The sequence below is a fragment of the Staurois parvus genome, unplaced genomic scaffold (genome assembly GCF_062004578.1).
Source record: "Staurois parvus isolate SC_StPar_1 unplaced genomic scaffold, SC_StPar_1.0 ptg000425l, whole genome shotgun sequence".
NCBI classification, from domain to species: domain Eukaryota; kingdom Metazoa; phylum Chordata; class Amphibia; order Anura; family Ranidae; genus Staurois; species Staurois parvus.
This window is the reverse complement of record NW_028318221.1, coordinates 4,854,031-4,877,646: the sequence shown is the minus strand read 5'-3', so window position 1 is coordinate 4,877,646 and position 23,616 is coordinate 4,854,031. Positions and strand designations below refer to the sequence as shown.

The 23,616-nt window shown below is 44.5% G+C and overlaps 1 protein-coding gene across 2 annotated transcripts in view; it reads left to right on the top strand.

Annotated features, from left to right (window-relative positions):
• Positions 1–23,616, top strand: part of MATK (megakaryocyte-associated tyrosine kinase) — a 94,443-nt gene that overhangs the window by 42,725 nt on the left and 28,102 nt on the right. For both annotated transcript variants that reach the window (XM_089687461.1, XM_089687460.1), the window contains exon 8: positions 15,021–15,120. In XM_089687461.1, the coding sequence (XP_089543587.1) occupies positions 15,021–15,120 (100 nt within the window). The remainder of the gene's footprint in view (positions 1–15,020; positions 15,121–23,616) is intronic.

Genomic DNA, 23,616 nt, shown 5'->3' with positions numbered 1-23,616 from the left:
GATCTACTGGAGGAGTTGTCCACGGCAGGGGACAGGGCTATATTAAAGTCACCTCCCACGATGAAACACGGACCACCAAAGGCAGACAGTTCGAATAGAACCGCAGAGAGAAAGGGGCCCATCCTGATTTAGGAGCATAAACATTTGCCTCTGTAAAAACAAAGTCCTGATGTTTCAATTCAAGAAAAATACAACGAGTCCAAGACCTCAGGGCTAAAGGTACTATGAAAGGTCACTGACACCCCCCTAGATTTGGCTTGTGCATTAGTACTATGATACCATTGAGTTTAATAGAGATTCCAAAAGGCCAGCACACTATCTGTGTGGAAATGAGTCTCCTGAAGGAGCAAAATTTGTGCTTTAGTTTTGTGGAAATGGTAAAGCATGTGGCTCCGCTTTTGCGGTGTATTAAACCCCCTACAATTAACAGAGGAACAACCAATTGGAGTCATACCTGCCAAATGTGAGAAAAAACAAGGGAGACAGAAACCACCAGCAGCGCCACTCCAAGCCCCCCCCCCACCCCCACCCCCAAAAGAAGAGTAAAGAAAAAAAAAAGGGGGGAAAGAGGAGGAAAAGGGGAAAAAGAAGAGGAGAATAGATACAGAACTGGAAAGGAGGAACCAGGGATAAAAGGAAATCAGAAGGGAGAAGCTAATAGACAGAAAAACTGTCTAAATAACATACAGTGTGTCCAAAAAAAAGGTACACTGAGGGTCCTAGGTGGGGAATGTCAAAGGCACAATGGTACAATTCCGGCCCAGACCCCCCACATGGAAACATAAACTTCGAGGGATGTCACCCCAATAAAAAAGCGATCCCCTCATAAAAAAAAGTGTATAGTAAACCCTCGGAACAGGCAAAAAAGGGGAAAAAACATATTTAATAGGCACAAATCTATATGCCTTAAAGCAAGAGCATGGAACCAGCAGAACTCCAGAAACAAAAACAGAAGCATAGGTAAATGCAAATATAAATGGACAAAAGAGGAACCTCCCGTTTCAACCGGATAGGGAATCAGCTATCTGGGATCTTCTGGGAGGAGGACCTGAAACGCTTCTTCCGTCCAGAACGTTGCCAAGGTGAAGCAAATGGAAGGCCCGGGGTTGGGAGTGGAAAGGGCCATTCTGGGAGAGATACTTGAGGCAGTTCGAAAATACTAAGAAAAGTAGGCAGGTCCCCAAGGATGGGAAACTGTGGATACCATTCTGGGAAGCCTGGAGTTGGAAGGGAAACCACCACTGATAGCGAATGTGTCTATCCTGAAGTAGCTGAGTGAGTTGGTGCAGGGCCCTGTGCATGTTCAGGGTCTGGAGGGAGAGATCAGGAAGGAGCATCACCGGTATCTCATTGAATAAGATACTATTTTGAGTGCTAGCCGCACGCATAATGGCATCTTTGATCTTGAAATAGTGGACCCTGCATAAGATATCACAGACAAAAGAGGGCTCAAGATTCCTGGGGTCCAGGGTACGATGTACATGGTCCAGCTCAATATAAGTGTCCTTAGGCTGCTGCAGTAACTGGTTGAAGATGGCTGTAACCGCTGCGACTAAGTCCTTCAATGGATTCCGGCATGTCCCTGATCCGCATAGAGGTTCCTATTCTCGATATCATCCTGCTGGTACATGAGTTGTTGTAGTAGGACCGTATGAGAATTAAGGGTCTCTTCATGGGAGTGTAAGGAATTGGATAGGCCACCAGCAGTATTTTCAATCTCCTCCATACATACGCAAATATCTTGTTTAAGGTCAGAGATCTCCTGTTTGTACATATTCTCTATATGTTTCACACAAAGTTCAAAATCAGTTTTAGTGGGTAGGGATCTAATATATGTATGTAAAGACTTGATGTGGGACTGCAAGTCCCAGTCATCCTTGGAGCAAATAGAAGCCTGAGAGGGGCTGCGGGACCTTTGGGAGAGTGTGCCAGGCTCCCCAGGGGAGGAGGGGTGGCTGTATGAGTGCACCTGCCTGGTCTGTGGCGGTCCCGTATCCGGAGAAGGGGAAGGAGAAGCCAGTGCCATCTTGTCCACTGGAGTTTGCAGGACCGTGTGAAAAAAAGGCCTAGGTCAGTGTCGGCCCCCCCCCCCTCGCCACTCTCTTGGGGGTCTGGTGCTGGTTCCTGCCCATTTCGGGTTGCTTTAGTGCTGTGAAGAGGGTGTATATCCCCACGGGAGGATGTCAGGTCGGGAACTGGAGGGATGTACATCCTACAGCTCCATGCACCAAGCCACGCCCCCCTCTTTACCAAATATTTTAGCTAGATTAGCAGGAGTCAGATAAATACGATTAACAAATTTATAATATATAAGCTGATCCCGAGCAGAAATTAGCCTAACAAAAGGGGCATCCCAAATATCCTCCCAGTCTTCCGTATCAAGATCTGGAACCACTGCTTCCCAGCTAGTCATACATTTAGTGAGTAAGCTATGAGTGGGAGGAAACAGGGACTTATATATAGTAGACAAGGGTTTAAGTAGGTCTTCATCTCGCAGCATCGTTTCTATATCCGAAGGAGCAAAGAGGACCGGGGCCCTCCCAAACTGTGATTGTTATGCATGTCTGAGTTGTAGGAACCTAAAGAAATGAGTATTTGGAAGGCGGTGCATAGCTTTCAACTCATCAAAGGATCGCAGGACCCCATTGTGTAATATATCCCAATGGTCTTGACCCCACACTATCTAATCCTCATAATTAAGAAAATGGGCTAAACGAGGATTTTTCCAGAGAGGAGCATCATGAAGGGAGTGGGGGAGGAATCCCCGGGGGGATTTGCAACCTCGATGAACCAAGTGTGTTAAGGCTTCATAAGAACCCACTATGGCTGCCTACAAGGCGACCGCTGCATTATCAAGAGGTTTCGTGAGCCATCTGTGTGCAAACACCACCTGCCCCACTCAGAAATATTTATGGATATCCGGGACTGCCATTCCCCCTTTTTTCCATGGTTGTTGCAGCACTGCTAGCCTAAGCCTAAATAAAGGCCACCCCTGTCAAATAAAACCAGAGATCAGGCTATGTGTAGACTGAAAAATGGATTTGGGGATCCAAACTGGTGAGTTACGTATGACATAAAGCAAAACAGGGAGAAATTTAATTTTGAGCAGATTAATTATCCCTATCATGGAGAGAGGGAGATTCTTCCAGGTATTGATCTTATGTTTGAGAAGGGAAACTATAGGAATGACATTCAGCCTAATGAAATCGGAAACTGACCTAGTAATATGTAGCCCCAAGTATTTAATCTGGGTCACCCACCAGAGGGCCGAAGTATCCCTGCCCTTAAATCATCTGATCTCACCAAGATCGGTGTGATCAGATGCTTTCCCAATCTAAAATGGCGCTGTTTATATCTTGCAAAACCGAAATGATAAAATGCTTGTAACGTCCGGTTTCTTAGACTATAGAGATGATTGGAGCCACTCCGGTCTCCAATCTGCTCTGTGGTCTGCTGGCAGAAATGCTAGCTGCACTCTCAGGTTCCCTGATGGCATGGGACTGCCCGAGAAAGCTGTGGAAGGTACCGGGGAAGGGGGAAACATCTGCTTGTAAAAGCAATCCTGCGGCAGTACCAGCAGGGGTGGACTGACAACTCATGGGGCCCCAGGGCAATAAGGGATCATGGGGCCCCTGTGTCCTTGCCCAAACTCAAAAAAGTATATGAAAAAGGTACCAGGGGCATCTCATGAGGCCCCCTTCTGACCTCGGGCAGTGCCCAAATTTCCAAATGGTCAGTCTGCCCCTGAGTACCAGGCATCATCCTGGTACTGTATAACCACTCAAAGTCCAGTGATGTACCAGTACGTCGCTGGTTTTTATTGGACACATATGTTATGTTATTTTTTTTTTTTATGCAGTCTGTGAAGAAGAAATCTCTGCCAGTGTGTGGTATGCTCAGTATTAGAATATACTGCCCTGCATCCACCCACTTCTAATGTTGGGCATACATGAAATGCTCTGACAGATTCCTCTATTCACATCGATTGATGTGGATGAAGAAATCTCTTCCCCAAAAAAATTTAAAAATATATACCAGATGGGGGCGCTCGTGAGCAGCAACCAGGATGGCTGCTTTTTAAAATCCCACCTCGGCCGCCGGACACATCGGCCGATCTTCGCCCTCCAGGGGGGGTCCCCCTGTCTCCTCTCTGGCCCCCTGTCTCCCTGGTGCCCTGATGGGCAAAAAAACGCCGGCCGCCCGTGCCTCCAGCTCCCGGCGGGCCGCTCCGGAGTTTGCGGCCTACCCGCCGGAGATTGCGGCTGAAGCCGCGGCCTCGATTTTTGGCCGGCCGCCAGACACTTCCAAGACCCCGGCCGCGGATTCGCGGCTCCCGCCGGGGACCTCAGATAGAGCCCCAGACGCAATTTTGGGTCCCTCGCTGTCACCATCCCTGGGTGGGTCGGACCCTGGCAGTGGGGAGGACCTGGCACCAGAGCCATCCCTGCAGTCTCCGATCCCATCCCTGCGGGATGCTGAGCTCCTACGCCGCTTTAAGTGCATGTTGCAGTCCGAGTTGTCCTCCGCTACCTCCAAGCTGGTCGATCGTCTTTCACGGGAAATTCGGGAGTTGGGCAATCGGACGAACGACCTTGAAGATAAGATGGACGCGGCAGTCACGGTCATGGAAAATCACGAACAGGATCTGTGCGACCTCAAGAAAGAATTGGCGGACACGCTACTACGGCTTGAGGATTTCGAAAACCGTTCCCGCCGTGGCAATCTGCGGTTAAGGGGTATCCCGGAAACGGTCGCAGATCTTACTTCTACTGCTACTGCTCTGTTCCAGGAGCTGACACCCGCTATTCCCATAGACCGGCTTGAATTTGACCGCATACATCGTGCATTGGGCCCCAGACGACCGGAGGGGCCCCCCAGGGACATTATCATCAAGTTTACGTATTACCGCACTAAGGAAACTATCCTCTTGGCGGCTAGGAACAACCCTGACCTCAGCTTCCAGGGGCATCGCTACCAGCTCTTTGCGGACCTCTCCCAGACCACTCTTCAGAAGCGCCGCCAGTTGAAGCCCTTCACTTCGGTCCTGGTGAAACACCGTATTAAATACGCCTGGGGCTTCCCGTTTCGCCTCACCTTCACCTACCAGGGCCGCAGTCACTCTGTGGCTACGCCGGAGGAGGCCCATTCTCTGCTGGAGTCCTTGCGCCTTCTTTCGCCTGATTCTGCGGATCGGAGCCCGGCTCATTCATCAGGATCTCCGGCACGGCCGCTTCCTCCGGGCCGCATCTGGGAGCGGTCGTCCGATAGGAAGAGGGCTCTCCCCCAGACCCCTTCGCGATCAAGTCCTTCTTGTTCTTCTCCGGGCTGAGGATGTGTCTTGGACTTCCCGTGTGTCATCTCAGCGATGGACTTCTCTGGCGGGACCGTGAGTTTGGCCCTTGGGGCTCCCCCGGTTTGTCAGCATTCCGGGTTGGGACTGATCTGGTTTACCCCCTTGGGTTCCTTCCCTGGTTGGGTGGGAGGGGGTCCCCTCGCGGACTCAGGACTTATGACTTTCCGCTGCCGCAACCTATCTTGGGCCTGGGTGAGGGTATTTTGGTTTCCGTTGGTAGCATGGGGTGAGGGTTCCCTCGGGCTTCGGGGTGGGAGGTTGATCTGGCGGGCCCGGCTGGGTGGGAGGGGGTTGGCCCCAAGGTTCTTTGGGTTTTTATGGGAGGTCATCATGGAGGCCTCGCTCCTGGGACCCTTAGTTTTATAGCTTCGGACCCCGTTCGATTATGTTTGTTGCCTTATTGCCCTTTTGCCCCCTGGGGGCTTTAGTTTCTGATGTTTTCATTTGCAGCCATGTGTCCGGTGGTAGAGCCACCCCTAACTGGTATCCTTCCTTTTGTAGGATGCGCGTCACCATTGGCGTGACACAATTGCACTATTGTATATACTTTTTATGTCTTTTTCCTTTTTTCTTTCTTTGTCTTTTTTCTCCTTTGGTTTTTTTTTTGTTCTTGTTTTCTGCAGGGTTCCAGGACGCCACGGTCCGCTCGCCATTGGAAGCGGAAATTGCTAGCTGCTTTATGGGTTTTTCTGCCGAGCGTGTTGCGTTGATATCGCCATGGCCTCGCCCCTTTTGAAAATACACTCGCAGAATGTTCAAGGCTTCAATTCGCCTCAGAAGCGGGCTAAAGTCTTTCATCACCTTAAATCGCAACAAATTGACGTGGTATGTTTACAAGAGACCAGGTTTTCGCAGTCCTCCGCTCCGCGTTATCTTTCACCTCACTATCCCACCTTTTACACGGCCTCGGCTCCTGAGAAGCGTCGGGGTGTACTGATAGCTTTTAAACGCAATCTTCCCTTTGTCTGTGCTCGGAATATAGCGGACCCCACGGGCAGGTATTTGCTTTTGCAGGGCACTCTCTGGGACCAGGAGGTTACTTTTGTCTCTTACTACGCACCCAATCGTTTTCAGGATAAATTCTTTTCGCATCTTTGCACCATTGTTTCCCGACACTCCAAGGGTCTCATTCTTGTTTTGGGGGATTCAAATGTTACTTTGGATTCCACGTTGGATAGGCGCTGTGCACGGGGGGCGGCCCCTTCCCATGATTTGGTGCTGGAGGAACGTATGCGCTCTCTTTTGCGGACAGCGGGGCTAGCGGACGTCTGGAGGGAGCTTCACCCGACTGAACGCGACTTTACATTTTATTCCAGTCCTCATGATAGTTTTTGTAGAATTGATCATATATTTATGCCGGTTCAGCAGCTTCCCTTGGTCAGGCGGATAACTATTCCCTCCTCACCTTGGTCGGATCACGATCCCTTGGTACTTCTCCTTGCCCTCTCTGGGTCAGAAGGGCGCCCTTTTCATTGGCGCATCAACGATTCTTTATTGACCACTCAGGCTACCTGCCAACAAATAGAATTTTTCTTACGTACATACTTCGCGGAAAACTCGGGATCGGTCTCCTCGGCAGTGCCCCTATGGGAGGCGCATAAGGCCACGGTGCGGGGTCATGTTATACAGCTGGCGGCGGTCCGGAAGCGGGAGCGGGAGCGCCGACTTTTGGAGCTTCATTCTCTCCTGGCTTCTGCGGATGCGCGCTGGAAGTCGTCTCCATCCGCAGCCCATAAACGCGCTCGGGACGCTCTGGCGACCGAATTAGACTTACTTGCCTCTTCGGAGGCGGAACGGGCTCTGCGTTGGACCAAACACAAATTTTATTCCTGTGCTAATAAACCGGGCCCGATGCTGGCTAGGAAGCTCAATTCCGTGGGGAAACCCCATAAACCAATTCGACTGCGACTTCCCACAGGTGGATGTACTTCTAATCCTCGGCAGATTGTTTCCCTATTTTCGGACTTCCTTTCGCGCCTTTACACTGCGCCTGATCCCTTCCCTGTGGCTCAGGCAGAGGCATTTTTTCAAGATCTTCGTCTTCCGGGATTATCCGAGGCAGCACAGGTGGCCCTCAATGCCTGTGTTACCGTACCGGAAGTGCTCCAAGCCATCAAATCTTTGAGGTCCGCCGCGGCCCCAGGTCCTGATGGCTACTCCGGTCTCTATTATAAGAAATTCTCGGTCCTGTTGGCGCCCTTCTTGGCTGACTATTTCAATGAGTTACGACAGGGCTCCTTGCCCTCCCCGGACGCACTTAGAGCACATATAGCCATGATTCCTAAGACGAACGAGGATGTACAGGAACCGAAAGCCTTTCGGCCCATTTCTCTTCTTAATGAAGACCTGAAGATATTGGGCAAGATTCTTAGCTCTCGCATCAATAACTATTTGCGTAGCCTGGTCCACAGGGACCAAGTGGGGTTTATCCCTGGGAGGCAGGCGGGTGATAACGTTCGTAAGGTGGTCCATCTTATATATCTTCTGCAACAGCGGAAAATCCCGGGATTCTTACTGTCCTTAGACATATATAAAGCCTTTGACTCTCTATCCTGGGAATATCTGCGGTTTGTGCTGTCTCGTTGGGGTTTCGGGGATTCTATCCTTTCTTGGATTCAAGCCTTGTATTCGTCTCCTTCAGCCTCCGTTAAATATGCTGGGTATTTCTCGAACCCCTTTCCTATTGGGCGAGGGACGAGACAGGGCTGCCCTTTGTCCCCGGCGCTTTTTATACTGGCGCTTGAGCCGCTGGCTTTAGCGCTCCGGACCGATTGCAATATATCGGGGGTTTCATACGCGGGACAGGAGTTTAAGCTGAATCTTTTTGCAGACGATGCCCTCTTGACTCTTACTAAGCCTCTGACGACGCTTCCTAATCTGCAACAGGTTCTTGAGCGCTTCTCTTTGATTTCGGGTCTCCGTATTAACTTGGATAAGACTGTCGCTCTTAATATTACTTTGGATTCCGATTTGGTTTCACGCCTTCAATCCTACTTCCCTTATAAATGGGCTTCCTCCTCTCTTGAATATTTGGGCATCCGCTTGACCCCCACCTATGACTCCCTCTTTGCTGCGAATTATTACCCATTGCTTAGTTCTTTATCTTCTCTTCTGCATTCCTGGCAATTTCCGCACCTGTCTTGGATAGGGCGGGTTCATTCGGTGAAAATGACCGTCCTGCCGAAATTGTTATATTATTTTCGTACTCTCCCGGTGCGGGTTCCCCCTCATTTCCTTCGGTTGCTTCAGGCGAAGCTTATGCGTTTCATCTGGGCCAATAAGCACCCCAGAGTATCTAGAAATACGCTCTTTGCTCATAGACTTCAGGGTGGCCTTGGGGTGCCCAATGTAACTAAGTATTACCAGGCGAGCCAGATTGCCCCGCTGTCTATGTTGCACGCTTCCTCTGACGTCCCTTTCTGGGTCTTGCTGGAGCTACCTAACTGTGCCCCTATCCAACCGTCGGCGCTTCTATGGCTTCCCCCTGCCCTGCGCCCTATATCGCTGAGCCCGATGTTGCTCCATGGCTTACGAATCTGGGACTCGGTACGTTATTCCAGTGGCCTGATGTCACCCTTTCTGCCTTTGCTTCCAATTGTTAACAACCCTCTTTTTCCACCGGGTTTAGATCACCCAAGGGCGTTCTCTTGGTGGGTGGCTCATGGGTTTTCGCAGGTACGACACTTTTTGGTTTCTCGGTCCTTCCCTACCTGGGATCTTCTTCGGGAGTCCCGGGATGTTCCCCCGGCGGAATTTTTTCGATACCTTCAATTGCGGCACTGGCTACTCTCGCTGCGGGCACTTCTTCTTTTCCATACCAGAAATCGGCCTTTGAACAGCTTTGTCAGCAGCGCCCGGGTGCCCCGGGCCTTATCTCCCTTCTTTATGCAGCCTTGAACAGACGCCCGTCGCATACTTCTCTTTCATATGTTGTTCAGTGGGAGCGTGACCTGGGGGTGGATGTGGATCCGGAGGACTGGAATAGGGCCTGGTCACTCATAGCTAAATGCTCATTCAATACCACCACGCTGGAGGCAGCCTATAAGGTATTGTTTCGTTGGTATTGGGTTCCGGCTCGTTTGGCCCAGGCTAATCCCGCTTGTAGTGATCGATGTTTCCGGGGTTGTGGCCATCGTGGCGATGTCTTGCATATCTGGTGGTCATGCCCGAGACTGGTCCGTTTTTGGTCTCGTGTATTTGGCCTCCTTTTCACGTTGTTTCATCTATCCATACGCCGGGATGCTCGGTATGCCTTGCTTCATTGCCCCATACCGGGTCTCTTTGCTCATCAGCAGAAGCTGGCGTCCTATTTGTTTCTGTCGGCCACCAGAACAATTGCTCAGGCCTGGAAGAGTCCGTTTGTCCCTTTTCAGGGGGTGCGGGATCGTATGACCAATATGATGCTTAATGAGCAGATGTCGAGCATATGCAACGACTCCCAATGTAAATTCTCGAAAATATGGGAACCATGGTTGCAATATGCCTTTCCTACGCTTCCTTTGGCTAGTATGGGGATGTACTGACGTTAGGCACTGGCGTTTGATGGTGGCGCTCCTGGATCTCTGCCCCCTCTTCTCTTTTTTTTCTTTTTCTCTCCTCTTATTTCTCTTCTCTTTCTTTCCATTTCTGTTAGTTTTTTTGGGTGATAGTTGACAGTTGCCTTTAATTGCAGTTAGAATTTCATTACCGTCATTGTAACCTATGTGCCATTGATAGCCCCTGCGTGGGCGTACCTTCTGCCTTGTTGAAGTTAGAGCACTGTTTTTCTTTTGTTATTATGTTTTTTATCTTATCGGTGCAATTGATAGCCCCTGTGGGGGCATGTTTTGTCGCCTCTGTTTTATACTGCTTAAAACTAATAAAACTATTGAAATACAAAAAAAAAAAAAAAAATATATACCAAAGCATAGGAACGATCCACCCTCTGACCTCCCCAGGACCCCATGCTTGGGTATATATGTTCTTTTTTTTTTAACTGCAGATGAGATATCTCGCTGCATGCCCTGACGTATATTCTGAGAGCACACCCTCTTGCTGTCAGAATAAACAGATCGGTGCTTCAGCTGAATGGTGTTCTGGCAAAGAAAACAACAATGCTTAACAATAAAACAGTACCAACAGAACAGTAACTTAGTAAAACAACTTTATTAAAATGTGTGCCAAAAAATATGAAAAAAAAAATATGCTGAAGCAAAGGAGCAATGCACCCACTGGCCACCCCAGGCCCCCACGCTTGGGCATATATGTTCTTTTTTTAACTGCCGATGAAAAATCTCATCCAGCAGCACTGCACACTCTGACGTATATTCTCCACACCCTGTTGTTGTCAGAATAAAACCGTAACAATAAATCAGTAACTCAATAAAACAATTTTGTTTTTTTTTAACTTATTTATTTATTTTTTAAACTTTTTTAAAAAAAAAAAACTAAAATCCAGATGTCAGGGTCTCTCAAAATGCAATGCCTGTTTCCTGACTATCTAACATCATTAGAGACCCGGCGTATATATGTGCCCTAGACGTGCCATGCTGTACCCTATCCTAATACTCCACTAGTGTGTGGTAGCAACGGACGCAGTCCTTGAGGCAGAGACCAGGTTGGCCAGGACAGGAGGAACAAAAAAGCACAACATCTTTTTTGGGGTGACTTTTGGGTTGGGGTACCAGGAATGGCATCAGGAAAATGCCTCTCATGCAGCCAGCTCATTGCATCTGGGTTGGGGGTTTGGGCCAGAGCACCTTTTCGATACAAAAGGACCGTGATCTCTTCCTGGAATTTTGTACCAGAGTCTGGCTTTATGGGAAACTAAATACGGCTTCATCATCTGATAGTTGTAGTCCACCCCTCCCATGTTAAGGTTACAGTCGTGGACACAGAGGGGCTTCTCAACAACAATTGTAGAAAATTGGATGGTCGTGTCTGTGATAGTTACATACTGTAGTTAGTCTGGCTGAAAAAAGACAAAAGTCCATCTAGTGCAACCATTAAAAAAAAAAGTTATAATACTATATCCACAGTTGATCCAGAGGAAGGCAAAAAATTCCTTCCGGATCCCCCGAGAGGCAATCGGATATTCCCTGGATTAATCTACTGAGCTGGCCAGAACCAACTCTTGAGGGAGTCTATTCCACATTTTCACTGCTCTTACTGTGTGAAGAATTTAATTTGGAGATTAAATCTCTTTTCCTCCAGACATAAAGAGTGCCCCCTTGTCCTCTGTGATGACCTTAAAGTGAATACTGTAACTCTACACCGAGTTCACTATATGATCCACTGATGTATTTATACATGCTGATCATATCCTCCCTTAATCTCCTCTTCTTAAATAATAAATTCAGTTCCTTTTAATCTTTCTTCATAGCTGAGCTCCTCTATGCCTCTTATCAGTTTGGCTGCCCTTCTCTGTACTTTCTCTAGTTCCCCAATGTTCTTTTTGTGAATTGGTGCCCAAAATTGAACTGCATATTCCAGATGAGGTCTTACTAATGATTTGCACAAGGGTAAAATGATATCTATCTCTCTGAAGTCTATACCTCTTTTAATACGAGAGGATTTTGCTCGCTTTAGAAACCGCAGCTTGGCATTGCATGCCATTATTAAGCGTATGATCTACCAGAACTCCCAGAATTGAGGTTGGCTTGTAAGTTGGAGACATCCTGTAAGGACGTTATTCCACTGCACAGCTTGGTGTCATCTGCAAAGATTGAAACGGTATTTTCAATCCCAGACCCTATATCATTTATAAATATATTAAAAGGTAAGGGTCCCAACACTGAACTTTGGGGTACACCACTAACAACCCTAGACCATTTAGAGCATAAATCAATAACCACTCAGTATACGATCTTATAGCCAGTTTTCTATCCATTTATATACTGATTTTTGCCAAGCCCGTAAACTTTACCTTACACATTAGCCACGTCCACAGCCACCATTCTGCCCAAGGTTTTGCTCACCTTCTCATAAAAATAAATCAGACAACTTCTGTCTTTCATGAATCCATGCTGTCTGTTGCTTAAAATATTTTTTTAAGCAAGAACTCATCTATGTGGTGTTTTATTAAACTCTTCAGTATCTTCCCAACTATAGACGTTAAACTAACAGGTCTATAATTACTTGGTAAAGATTTTAATCCCTTGTTAAATATAGGCACCACATTTGCCTTACGCCAATTCAGTGGTACTATGCCAGTCATCAAAGACAATGTATGTCTTCGTGAATGGAAGACAGGATGAAAAGATTTTGCCACTGCACTTCCTGTAGTCTGGGCATCCGGGTTCTCCACGTAACTATCTTTTCTCTCGTAAATCCAAAAATTACATGTATAACCAGTTGCCCTGTAAAGGTGTATGTAAAGGTCTTACACATTTTGACCCCATATCTGGCACGGTTGCTGGGTAGAAATTGTTTGAATAGAAGGTGGCCATAAAAATTCATGAGAGACTTATCAATGCAGATGTTTTGCTGGGGAGTATACACATCAACAAGTTTCTGGTTAAGGTGATTTATGAGGGGCGGAATCTTGTGGAGCCTGTCATATTCAGGGTCACCCTAAGGATGACAGAGTGTATAGCCATTGAAATGCATAAATTGCATTATACTCTCATATGGTATGCCTGGCCATCGCAGAGAACACGGGCATATGATAAATCGGGTCTGTGGACCAATACAACCGCAGTTCATTCTTTTTTTTTAGTAATGCCCATGTTGAGGGTTAGGCCCCAAAAAAATTTTAATTCGGAAACCGTAATAGGTTTCTACGCAAATAGCCTGGCAAGGTTTCAATTTGGATTGACGACAAAAAATTGTTGTGCATATAAATTGCTTTGATCCACAATCAATCCATTCAGATATTCTGTGAAAAACAGCTCCAAAAAAATCAAGGGGAGTAGTTAAATTTGCTGTTTCCACCTGAATTCTGGGTTGGGCAGTGATTGGGGGAAGTACAGGTGCTGCAGAATCTGTAGGCTTGCAAGCACATCCAAAAGGATGCTAGGGGATCTATGGGCCTGTATGTGAATTCTTGGTGGTTGCGGGACAATACTTGTACTCGCCACCGCATCAGCTTGTACTGCACTTATGGGACTTGCCACATCACCAAGTGATACTGCAGGTGCCGCTGCTCTCTACAGGTTCGTATTCTGAGCCTGATTCTGTCACTGAGGATTCCCCTTTGCTCTCATCTGGCACACTCAGAATCCTGTAGGCCTCTTCACTAGTGTACCTATTGCTGGACATTTTGGCCACTAAATTTATAGGTATATAGCGCAACTCATGGGAAAAACAGCACCTGGCTGTTGAACCGCTACAAAAAAATTTACCTATTAGTGCTAACAGAGAACAGGCCTGATCTTGCTAACCCTGCAGTTTTGTGTGCAATGTATCAAGTGACAGTGATCTACTGGCAAAAAGGCAAAAAAAAACAGCAAACCGTGATCCAATTTGCTCCTGCAGGGGAAAAAATTCCTTCCTGATCCCTCGAGAGGCAATCGGATATTCCCTGGATCAAACTTTACCTATTCTGATTCTTTACCTATAAATGATAGTATCCAGTTGAATGTGTATTCTGATGGCGAGGAATTCCCCCAAACATAGGAGAACCAAGTAATTTTCTTTCATTCAAACCCTCTGGTTGAACAATAAAAATCATTGGTGTATGGCCAGGCTTAGACAATTGCAGACTGTAATTTTAAAATCTATCACTGATGCCCAGTGCCCACACAACTCCCACTAGAGTCCAGAAGCAACCAGCTGCTCATGACCTTGCCACACGCCCAGGGGTTGGAGTTTGTGTGGTGGGCAGATATACTCAACTGCTGCCTCCTCCTGTGTTTTCCCACTGCCTATCAGAGCTGCAGCACAAAGCTGAGAAGTTTGAGATCACTCCTCTCAGCTCTCTGCTGCAGGTCAGATAGAATGTGGATACTTGATTTTCTATAGCCATCATAGTGACCAGCACTTTCACCACTATAGTGTTCTGTTATCTAGATGCCACTACAGTGTAATCTGGCCACAGTATCTCATTAGCAAATTCAATTTCCCGACCTATTTTGATGATGGTTTTTCTTCATTTATCTGCTATGATTCATGTATTGCATGATTCTATGCAGACAGGAGAAATACTGCATAAATAAAATATTGCATAAACAATGAGAATAATAATTTTTCATTATAAACATCTATGCTAGTTGCTTATATGTGAGGCACGCTGGGACTTGTAGTATCCACAGAATTGAATGTGATTGTAAGGGAAACTTTTTATTTTTTACAAAATAACAAACATGTTATACGTACTTACTTTCTCTGTGCAATTATTTTGCACATAGCTGGATCAGGATCAGGCTCAGGTGAGTATAAGGAAGGGGCGGGGGGAAGCTGCATGCAGAAGGTTTTTTCTTACTTTAAGCAGAGAATGCATGAAGGCAAAAAAAGACTTCTGCTTTTAGAACCATTTTACTTCATCTTTGTAATGGGATGATTATTTTTCTTTCTCTTCTACAAAACTGAGACTGAGAGCTTTTCGGACTAGTGCTTTTTGTAACTGGAAGTGTAGCTTATCTTTGGCACCGAAGTATATTATCCTTGGTTGTTGAATCAGAATATGTGGCATTTAATATTCAAATCACACTCAAACTTTAGGCTTTGTGATCTTTTGCTTTTTCCTCAGATGTTCTGCAAGGTGAATATATGGGACAACCTGTAGCCATTAAAAACATTAGGTGCGACATTACAGCAAACTGTTTCTTGGCAGAAACTGCTACAATGACGTGAGTGTAATATTTTTGAATAATCAAGTAGGTGAAACATTTAGAGATACTTTCATTTCAACATCACAATAAAAGCTAATAATAGAAGAGTTTGTGTGTTTAGCATTTTACAGAGAAGTGTTCTAGTTTGAATTAAATTGCATATATACACACATCACTTTAGGTGTCAAACTGGTGGCCCTCCAGCTGTTGTGGAACTACAAGTCCCATGAGGCATTGCAAGGTTGACAGTTAAAAGCATGACTCCCACAGGCAGAGGCATGATTGGACTTGTAGTTCCACAACAGCTGGAGAGCCTTCAGTTTGACACCCTGCAAAGTTCCAGTCAGTTTTGTGTTTATTAAAAGTCATCAGCTACAAAAACTGTAGCTGCTGACTTTTAATAAACACACTCACCTGTCCCGGGGTCCAGCGATGTGCTCACCCGCGCTGTCCCTTCTCTTCTTCTCTCCCTGGCACCGGCATTACAACTGTGGGCACCAGGCTGTGACAGCTTGCGGGTGCCCACTGCGCATGCGCGAGTCACGCTGCGCATTCTGATTGGTTGGGCAATTTTCTGTGACTTGTGAAGGTTCGCAGGAGACTGCGGCAGAAAGGAGGGGACTCAATTTCAGGCTCACTTCGCCACGGCAAACTGAGCCAGAAGTGGGAGCAGGTACCTGTCAAAAACAAGTATCCGCTCCCCCCTCCTCCCCAAAAGGTGCCAAATATGGCAGTGGAGGGGCGGAGGAGACAAACAAGCAGAACTTCCTCTTTGACTTAAGCAAAGCTCCAGGCACAAATTCTAAATTGTCATATGCTAGATTCCTATAATTTGTGCACAGTCACAGTATGCTGCTTTACCACTTCAAGACCAGGCCATTGCAGCTTTACTGCTACAAGGCGGCCGCTGTAAATAAAAATGCAATTCTGCATTTCTGGGTAGGGGGCACATTACCTAGTTAGTCTGTCTAAAAAAAGACAAATGTCCATCTAGTTCAACCATAAAAAAAGAAAAAGTTATAATCCTATACCCACAGTTGATCCAGAGGATCCAGGGGCACGCCTGCCTGGCTGTGCTAAGCGAGGAATGAAAACTACTAGATCCACAGTAAAAGCAGCACACAGTACACACACAAACATATGTTAGGCACATAATTATATATTTCATATATATAAATATGAAAGTACATCCATTCCTCTTGCAGGAAAACTGATGCAATAATAATATGATGAGATGAATTTATTAGCACTGGAGCAGCCAGAATCTGGATCTGTTATGCATTGCATCCAATCAGCTTCTAGCTTTCATTTTCAAAGCGTGACCTAACAAGTTGAAGAATAAAGCTGATTGGCTTCTATATATAGCTGCTCCAGGTTTACCATGTTCTCAGTTTAAACATTTGATATTTTTTCTATTTTCTATGTTTTATTATGCTGTAGACCAAATTTGTATAACTAAAAAACTCAAACATAAAAATATCAACATTTATAGAAAAATCTCATTTTCTAATTGTACTGTATACATATAGAATGATACAAAATAGTTCATATGTAAATGTAGCATTTAATACATATGTTCATACATTCCTAAGTATGTATTTGGGTGTCTGCTATTGGTATTGGAGTTTGTTTAACCACTGGCACTCCTGAGGATTTACCCCCCTTAATGACCAGGCCTCTTTTTGCTACTCGGCGCTGCACCAGGGGTGGACTGACAACTCATGGGGCCCCCGGGCAATAGGGGATCATGGGGCCCCTGTGTCCTTGCCCAAACTCAAAAAAGCCTATGAAAAAGGTACCAGGTGCATCTCATGGGGCCCCCTACTGACCCCCGGCCCTCGGGCAGTGGCAGAGTTTCTAAATGGTCAGTCCGCCCCTGCACTGCACTAATTCAACTGATAATTGCATGGTCATGCAATGCTGCACCCAAACGAAATTTACGTCCTTCTTTTCACAGAAATAGAGCTTTCTTTCAGTGGTATTTTATCACCTGTGCGCTTTTTATTTTTCATGCTATAAACAAAAAAAATCCGAAAAGTTTGGAGAAAAACGATATTTTTTACATTCAGCTATTAAAAAATATATAGTAAACTCAAAGTTAGTTATACATTTAGTCCAAAATATATGCTACTACATGTTTTTGGTAAAAAAAAATCCCAATGAGTGTATATTGATTGCTTGGTGTGACAGTTATAGCGTCTACAAACTATGGTATAAATACTGCAATTTACGCTATTTTTTGCTATACAGCGCTGCGCTAGTTTAACGGACAATTGCGCGATCATGCAATATGGTACATAAATTTATGTCCTTTTTTTCACACAAATAGAGCTTTCTTTTGGTGGTATTTGATCACCTGTGCACTTTTTTATTTTTGGTGCTATAAACAAAAACATTTTTATTGAATATATTGAAGAGAATTTTTTTTTTTTTAAAAAACCTATTTTCTCATTTTGGTCATAAAAAATATCCAAAAGACTAAAAATTCATCATAAATTTAGGCCAAAATGTATTCTGCTACATGTTTTTGGTTTAAAAAATCCCAGTAAGTGTATATTTATTTCTTTGTGTGAAAGTTATAGCATCTACAAACTATGGAATAGATAATGGAATTTACACAGCTTTTACTTTCTGACTGCTCATCATATTTCTTGAGGTGCTAAAATACCAGGATAGTACAAACACCCTCAAATGACCCCTTTTTGGAAAATAGACACCCTAAGCTATCTGCTGAGAGGCATATTGAGTCCATGTAAGATTTATTTTTTTTCCACAAGTTTCTGGAAAATGACAAAAACATTTTTTTTTTTTACACAAAGTTGTCATTTAAATTATTTATTTCTCGCACAAGCATGGGTATATGTGGAATTACACCCTAAAATACATTCTGCTACTTCTACCGAGTATGGGGATACCACATGTGTGAGACTTTCTGGGAGCCTAGCCACATTCAGGAGCCTGAAATCCAATGACCACTTTGAAAGCCTGAAGGTGCGTAACTTCCTCATCTCACTTCCTCAATACCTATCACAGTTTCGAAGGCCCTGAAATGCCAGGACAGCACCAACCCCCCCCCCCCCCCAATTGACCCCTTTCTGGAAAGCAGACACCCCAAGGAATTTAAAAAGAGGCATGGTGAGTATTTTTGAGTATTTTGCAGATCTCATTTTTTCTCACAAGGCTTTGAAATATGAAAAAAATAGAAAAATATGTTTTTGTTTTTTTTCTTCATTTTCCAAAAACGTGTGGCAACAAATGAGATCTGCAAAATACTTACCATGCTTCTTATCAAATTCCTTGGGGTATCTACTTTCCAAAAAGGGGTCATTTGGGGGGGTTAGGTGCTATCCTGGTATTTCAGGGCCTCCAAAACTGTTATAGATAGTCAGGAAGTGTAATGAGGAAATAAAGTCCTTTAAAAACCTGAAGGTGCTTATTGGATTTGGGGTCCTGTACTTGGCTAGACTGCCAAAAAGTCTCTCACATGTGGTACCCCCATACTTGGGAGAAGTAGCAGAATGTATTTTGGGGAGTAATTCCACATATACCCATGGCATGTATGAGCAGTAAATCATTTAAGTGACAATTTTGTGTAAAAAAAAAAAAAAAATGTAATTTTTCCAAAAATTTGTGGTAAAAAACTAAATTCTTCTATTGATTCAACATGCCTCTCAGCAAATAGTTTTGGGTGTCTACTTTCCAAAAAGGGGTCGTTTTGGGGGGTGGGGGCATTTTATGCCCAGCATTAGAAGTTTATGCCACACATCACTCACTCTTCTAACCACCTGAAGATCAAGCCTTTTCTGACACTTTTTGTTCACATGAAAAAAATCTAAATTTTTTGCTAGGAAATTAATTTAAACCCCCAAACATTATATATTTTTTTAAAGCAGACACCCTAGTGAATAAAATGGTGGGTACTACAATTTTGTATGGCGCATAGTACTCGCGCAGCGATTCTTCAAATGCAATTTGTTAAAATAAAAAATACACTTTTATTACTTTTAATGCACAAAAACACAATATATTGGCCAATTATTTGGTAAGATATAAAAGATGATGGTATGTCGAGTAAATAGATACCAAACATGACATGCTTTAAAACTGCACATGCCCCGTGCAATGGCGACAAACTGCATACATTTTTAATATCCATAGGCAACGCTTTAAAAGCTACCATTTTAGATTTACAGAGGAGGTCTAGTGTTAGAATTACTGCCCTTGATCTGATGTTCATGGCGATACCTCACATGTATGGTGCAACCGCTGTTTACATACCGACACAGGGTCAACGCTTGTGTACACAGGTGTGCATGCATGGGAGGGGCGAGTGTTTTTTTTTTTTTAAGTTATTTTAATTATTTTTACACTGTACCTTTCATTTTTTTTTTTTGTCACTTTTAATGCTATCACAGGGAATGCAAATATCCCCTATAATTTTAATGGGGATTGTCATATATTCTTTTTTGAGAAATCTGGGGTCTATCAGGCTCTAGATATCTCCTCTGCCCTTACATTATCTAATAAAACCAAAATCGGTGTGATCAGATGCTTTCCATTGGGAAACCATTCCATTGGGGAGCACCATTTACAAATGGTGCTGTTTATATCCTGCGAAACTGAAGTGATGAAATGCTCGTAGCTTCCGAATTCTTAGACTATAGAGATGATTGGCACCACTTTGGTCTCCAACCAGCTCTATGGTCAGCTGGCAGAAACACCGGCTGCATTCTCAGGTTCTCTCGATGGCTCGGGACTGCCCGAGAAGGCCGTGAAAGGCAACGGGGGAGGGGGGCATCACATCCCGCTGCTTGTAAAAGCAATCCTGCAGCTAATTAGCCACTAGGATTGCTTTTACATGAAAGACGATCACCGGCTGAAAAAAACGATACCAGGATGATGCCTGCAGCTGTAGGCATCATCCTGGTATAACCATTCAAAGTCCAGTGATATACCAGTACGTCGCTGGTCCTTGTTGGGTGTATATGCTATGTTCTTTTTTTTTTGTATGCAGCCTGTGGACTGAATGAAAAAAAGAGAAGAAATCTCTGCCAGAAAAAGTGTATGGTATGCCCACCATTAGAATATACCGCCCTGCATCCACCCACTTCTAATGGTGGGCACACATTAGGTCACACTTTGCCACATGCGCCAGTTCCAAGATTTTACAAATGTCTAAATAGTGGAACGCTTGAATAAAAATTGTCCATGTATAAGTGGTACCCCATATGGAAAAAGGATGACACCAAGTCTCAAACTATCTTGCCACTGCTCCCCATGTAGTCTGGGCATCAAGGGGGCTCCACGTGACTATCTTTTCCCTCATAATAAACGAAACTTAGAAGTATAGCCTGTTGTCCTCTCACAGGTCTTCTACATCTTGACCCCATATCTGGCACACTTGCTGGGGAGAAATTGTGTGAATGCAAGGCGGCCAAAAAAATTAATCAGGGTCTCATCAACGCAGATGTTTTGCTGGGGAGTATAGACATCTGCAAATTTTTGGTTAAGGTGATTTGCGAGGGGCTGAATTTTGTGGAGCCAATCAAATTCAGGGTCACCCCGAGGATGACAGTGTATTGTCTTTGAAATGCATAAAACACATTATACTCTCATATCTATGCCTGGCCATGGCAGCAGAGAACACGGACATATGATGAATCGGGTCTGCGGACCAATACAACCGCAATTCATTTCTTTTAGTAATGCCCATGTTGAGGGTTAGGCCCCAAAAAAATGTAAATTCAGAAACCATAATAAGTTTCCATGCGACTGGTCTGACAAGGTTTGAATTTGGGTTGGCGGCGATAAATTGTTGTGCATATAAATTGCTTTGATCCACAATCAACGCATACAGATATTCCGTGAAAAACAGCTCCAAAAATTAAGGGGAGTAGTTAAATTTGCTATTTCCACCTGAATTATTACCATTATACAGGATTTATATAGCACCAATGGTTTGCTCAGTGCTTTACATTATAGTGGGAGACATTACTGTAACAATACACTTCAATACAGGAGGGTTTTGAGGGCCCTGCTCCTTGGAGCTTACAATCTAGGAGGGGGGGTGAATGGTACAATAGGTAATAACTGTGGGGGATGGAGTGGTTGAAAGAGTAAAGGATTCCAGTATTAGCAGAGGGTGCGATAGGCTTCCCTGAAGAGATATGTTTTCAGTGATCGCCTAAAAGTAAGTAGAGTAGGCGATAGTCTGATAGATTGGGGTAGGGAGTTCCAGAGGATGGGTGACGCCCTGGAGAAGTCTTGGAGACGAGCATGGGAGGAGGAGATAAGAGAGCTAGAGAGTAGGAGGTCTTGCGAGGAGCGGAGTGTACGGGTTGGGTGATACTTAGAGATAAGATTGGTTATTCCGATCCCTGTTTTGCCTCAAAACAAAGTGTTTTTAACACTACTACAATCGCTCACTAATACACGGATTAGGTTTAATAAATATTAAAGCAAAACATGATTTATTGAATAAATAATAAACAGTGCAGCGCTAAATCATAAATCTAAAGATACATAAATAAATAAATACAAATACAAAATTAATTTATATATACAATATATAAGTGCAGCATAAATTAAATAAAGTGCAACACGTGTATTCCCGTGGTATTTACATGTGCACACAAATACCATTAGCCATCAAGCAGACTGGTAAATATGAAAGATAAAAACATGTACTAACCCGGCGAGGATCAAAGACCACCGGACCTCCTCGTGGTCCCAGTGGTCAGGAAGTCACACTTGCTACTGGCTCCTCCTGAGGCCTTTCGTGCTACAGCACTTCATCAGAGGGTTGGATGAAGATGAACGAACATGTGAGTGGGCATTTCTGTATAAAGTTTACTCAATAAATTGCGGTTTTACACTATGAGAGCTTTCTGTTTATATATGAACCGGAGAGGAAGCTGCTGACAGAGTATACATCTCTGGGGAGGATCCTGTGATACATCTGAGTGGTGTTTTATCCTAAAGCGAGCTGACCCTGTAGGGTCAATGTAAGGAGGTGAGGGGCCACTGTAGCCATTTTCTGGATATACACAGTGTGGACACTTGTTATCACTTGAATGAAGATTTCGTATTGGACACTATATTTATATGGACTTGTTTATAATGAGTGGTGATTTATATTAGATTGATTTGTTGACAGATTGATTGCTGTGATCACTTTGTCACTTTGATTATTCCCGTGGTGAATACACGTGTTGCACTTTATTTAATTTTTATTTGCACGGCTGCACTTATATATTGTATATATAAATTAATTTTGTATTTATTTATTTATGCATCTTTAGATTTATGATTTAGGGCTGCACTGTTTATTATTTATTGTATTGTACTCACTGTGGTAGGAGGCTAAGGGGTTTATTTACTAAAGCTGGAGAGTCAAAATCAGACTCCCTTTTGCATAGAAACCAATCAGCTTCCAGGTTTCATTGCCAAAGCTTCATTGAACAAGCTGAGGTTAGAAGCTGATTGGTTTCTATGCAGAAGGGAGTCTGATTTTGGACTCTCCAGCTTTAGTAAATAAACCCCTAAGTGTCAGCAGCTATAGGGATAGGGCTCCATTTCTAGCGCAGAAGTTCTGTTCTTCTTTATTAATGATTTATTGAATAAGTTCTGTTAGTATAATAACATAAGAATGGTCAGAAGTGCAAATCATATTTGGATCATATTATAGTAAGAATAAAGCACCAATACATCACCGGATATTGTAGCATCACCCGTTGCCCAACGATTGGGGGAGTCCAGCAATCAGCAAGGGGAAATCCGGGAAATCACCACAAGGCACCTCTGCCGCATCTTCAACGAGTCCCGAATTCCCATAGATCCCCCTTCTTTTATATACATAATTTGCAGTGTCCTTTTCTACTGCCATGCGCTCTCTGTTTGTGTAACTATTGTGATTAATAACCTTGACTTGCTTCGACTATACATCTTGTAACTATGAATCATAGATCTAGCCTTGGTAGATTTTAACAATGTCCATGTCTTATTATTCTAAACTCTAGTTACTTCTCCACTGATGTATCCTACTAAAATTAAGGCAATTGAGTGTCAATCATCCTTCACACATACATTCTATACACCCATGTCACATATGTATCACAATTCCGGGTTGGGCAGTGAATGGGGGAAGTACGGGTGCTGCAGAATTTGTGGGCTGTCAATCAGGATTTGCAAGCACATTCGGAAGGATACTAGGAGCTCTATGGGCCTGTGTGCGAATTCCTGGTGGCTGCAGGACAATACTTGTGCTTGCCACCGCACCGGCTAGTACTGGACTTATGGGATTCATCACGTCACCAAGTCATACTGCGCCAACAGTTTGCGCTTTACAGTATAACAGGAGACAATACAGCAACAATACAGTTCAATACAAGAAGGTTAGGGTGGGGTTGTTTTTCAGAGATTGGCCCCTTAGTTCCAGTGAATTAAACTCTTAAGACGTCGGGGAGGAGCCTGAGCATGGTGGCGGTGGAGGGCTTGATGTAGGAGCTCGCCGTT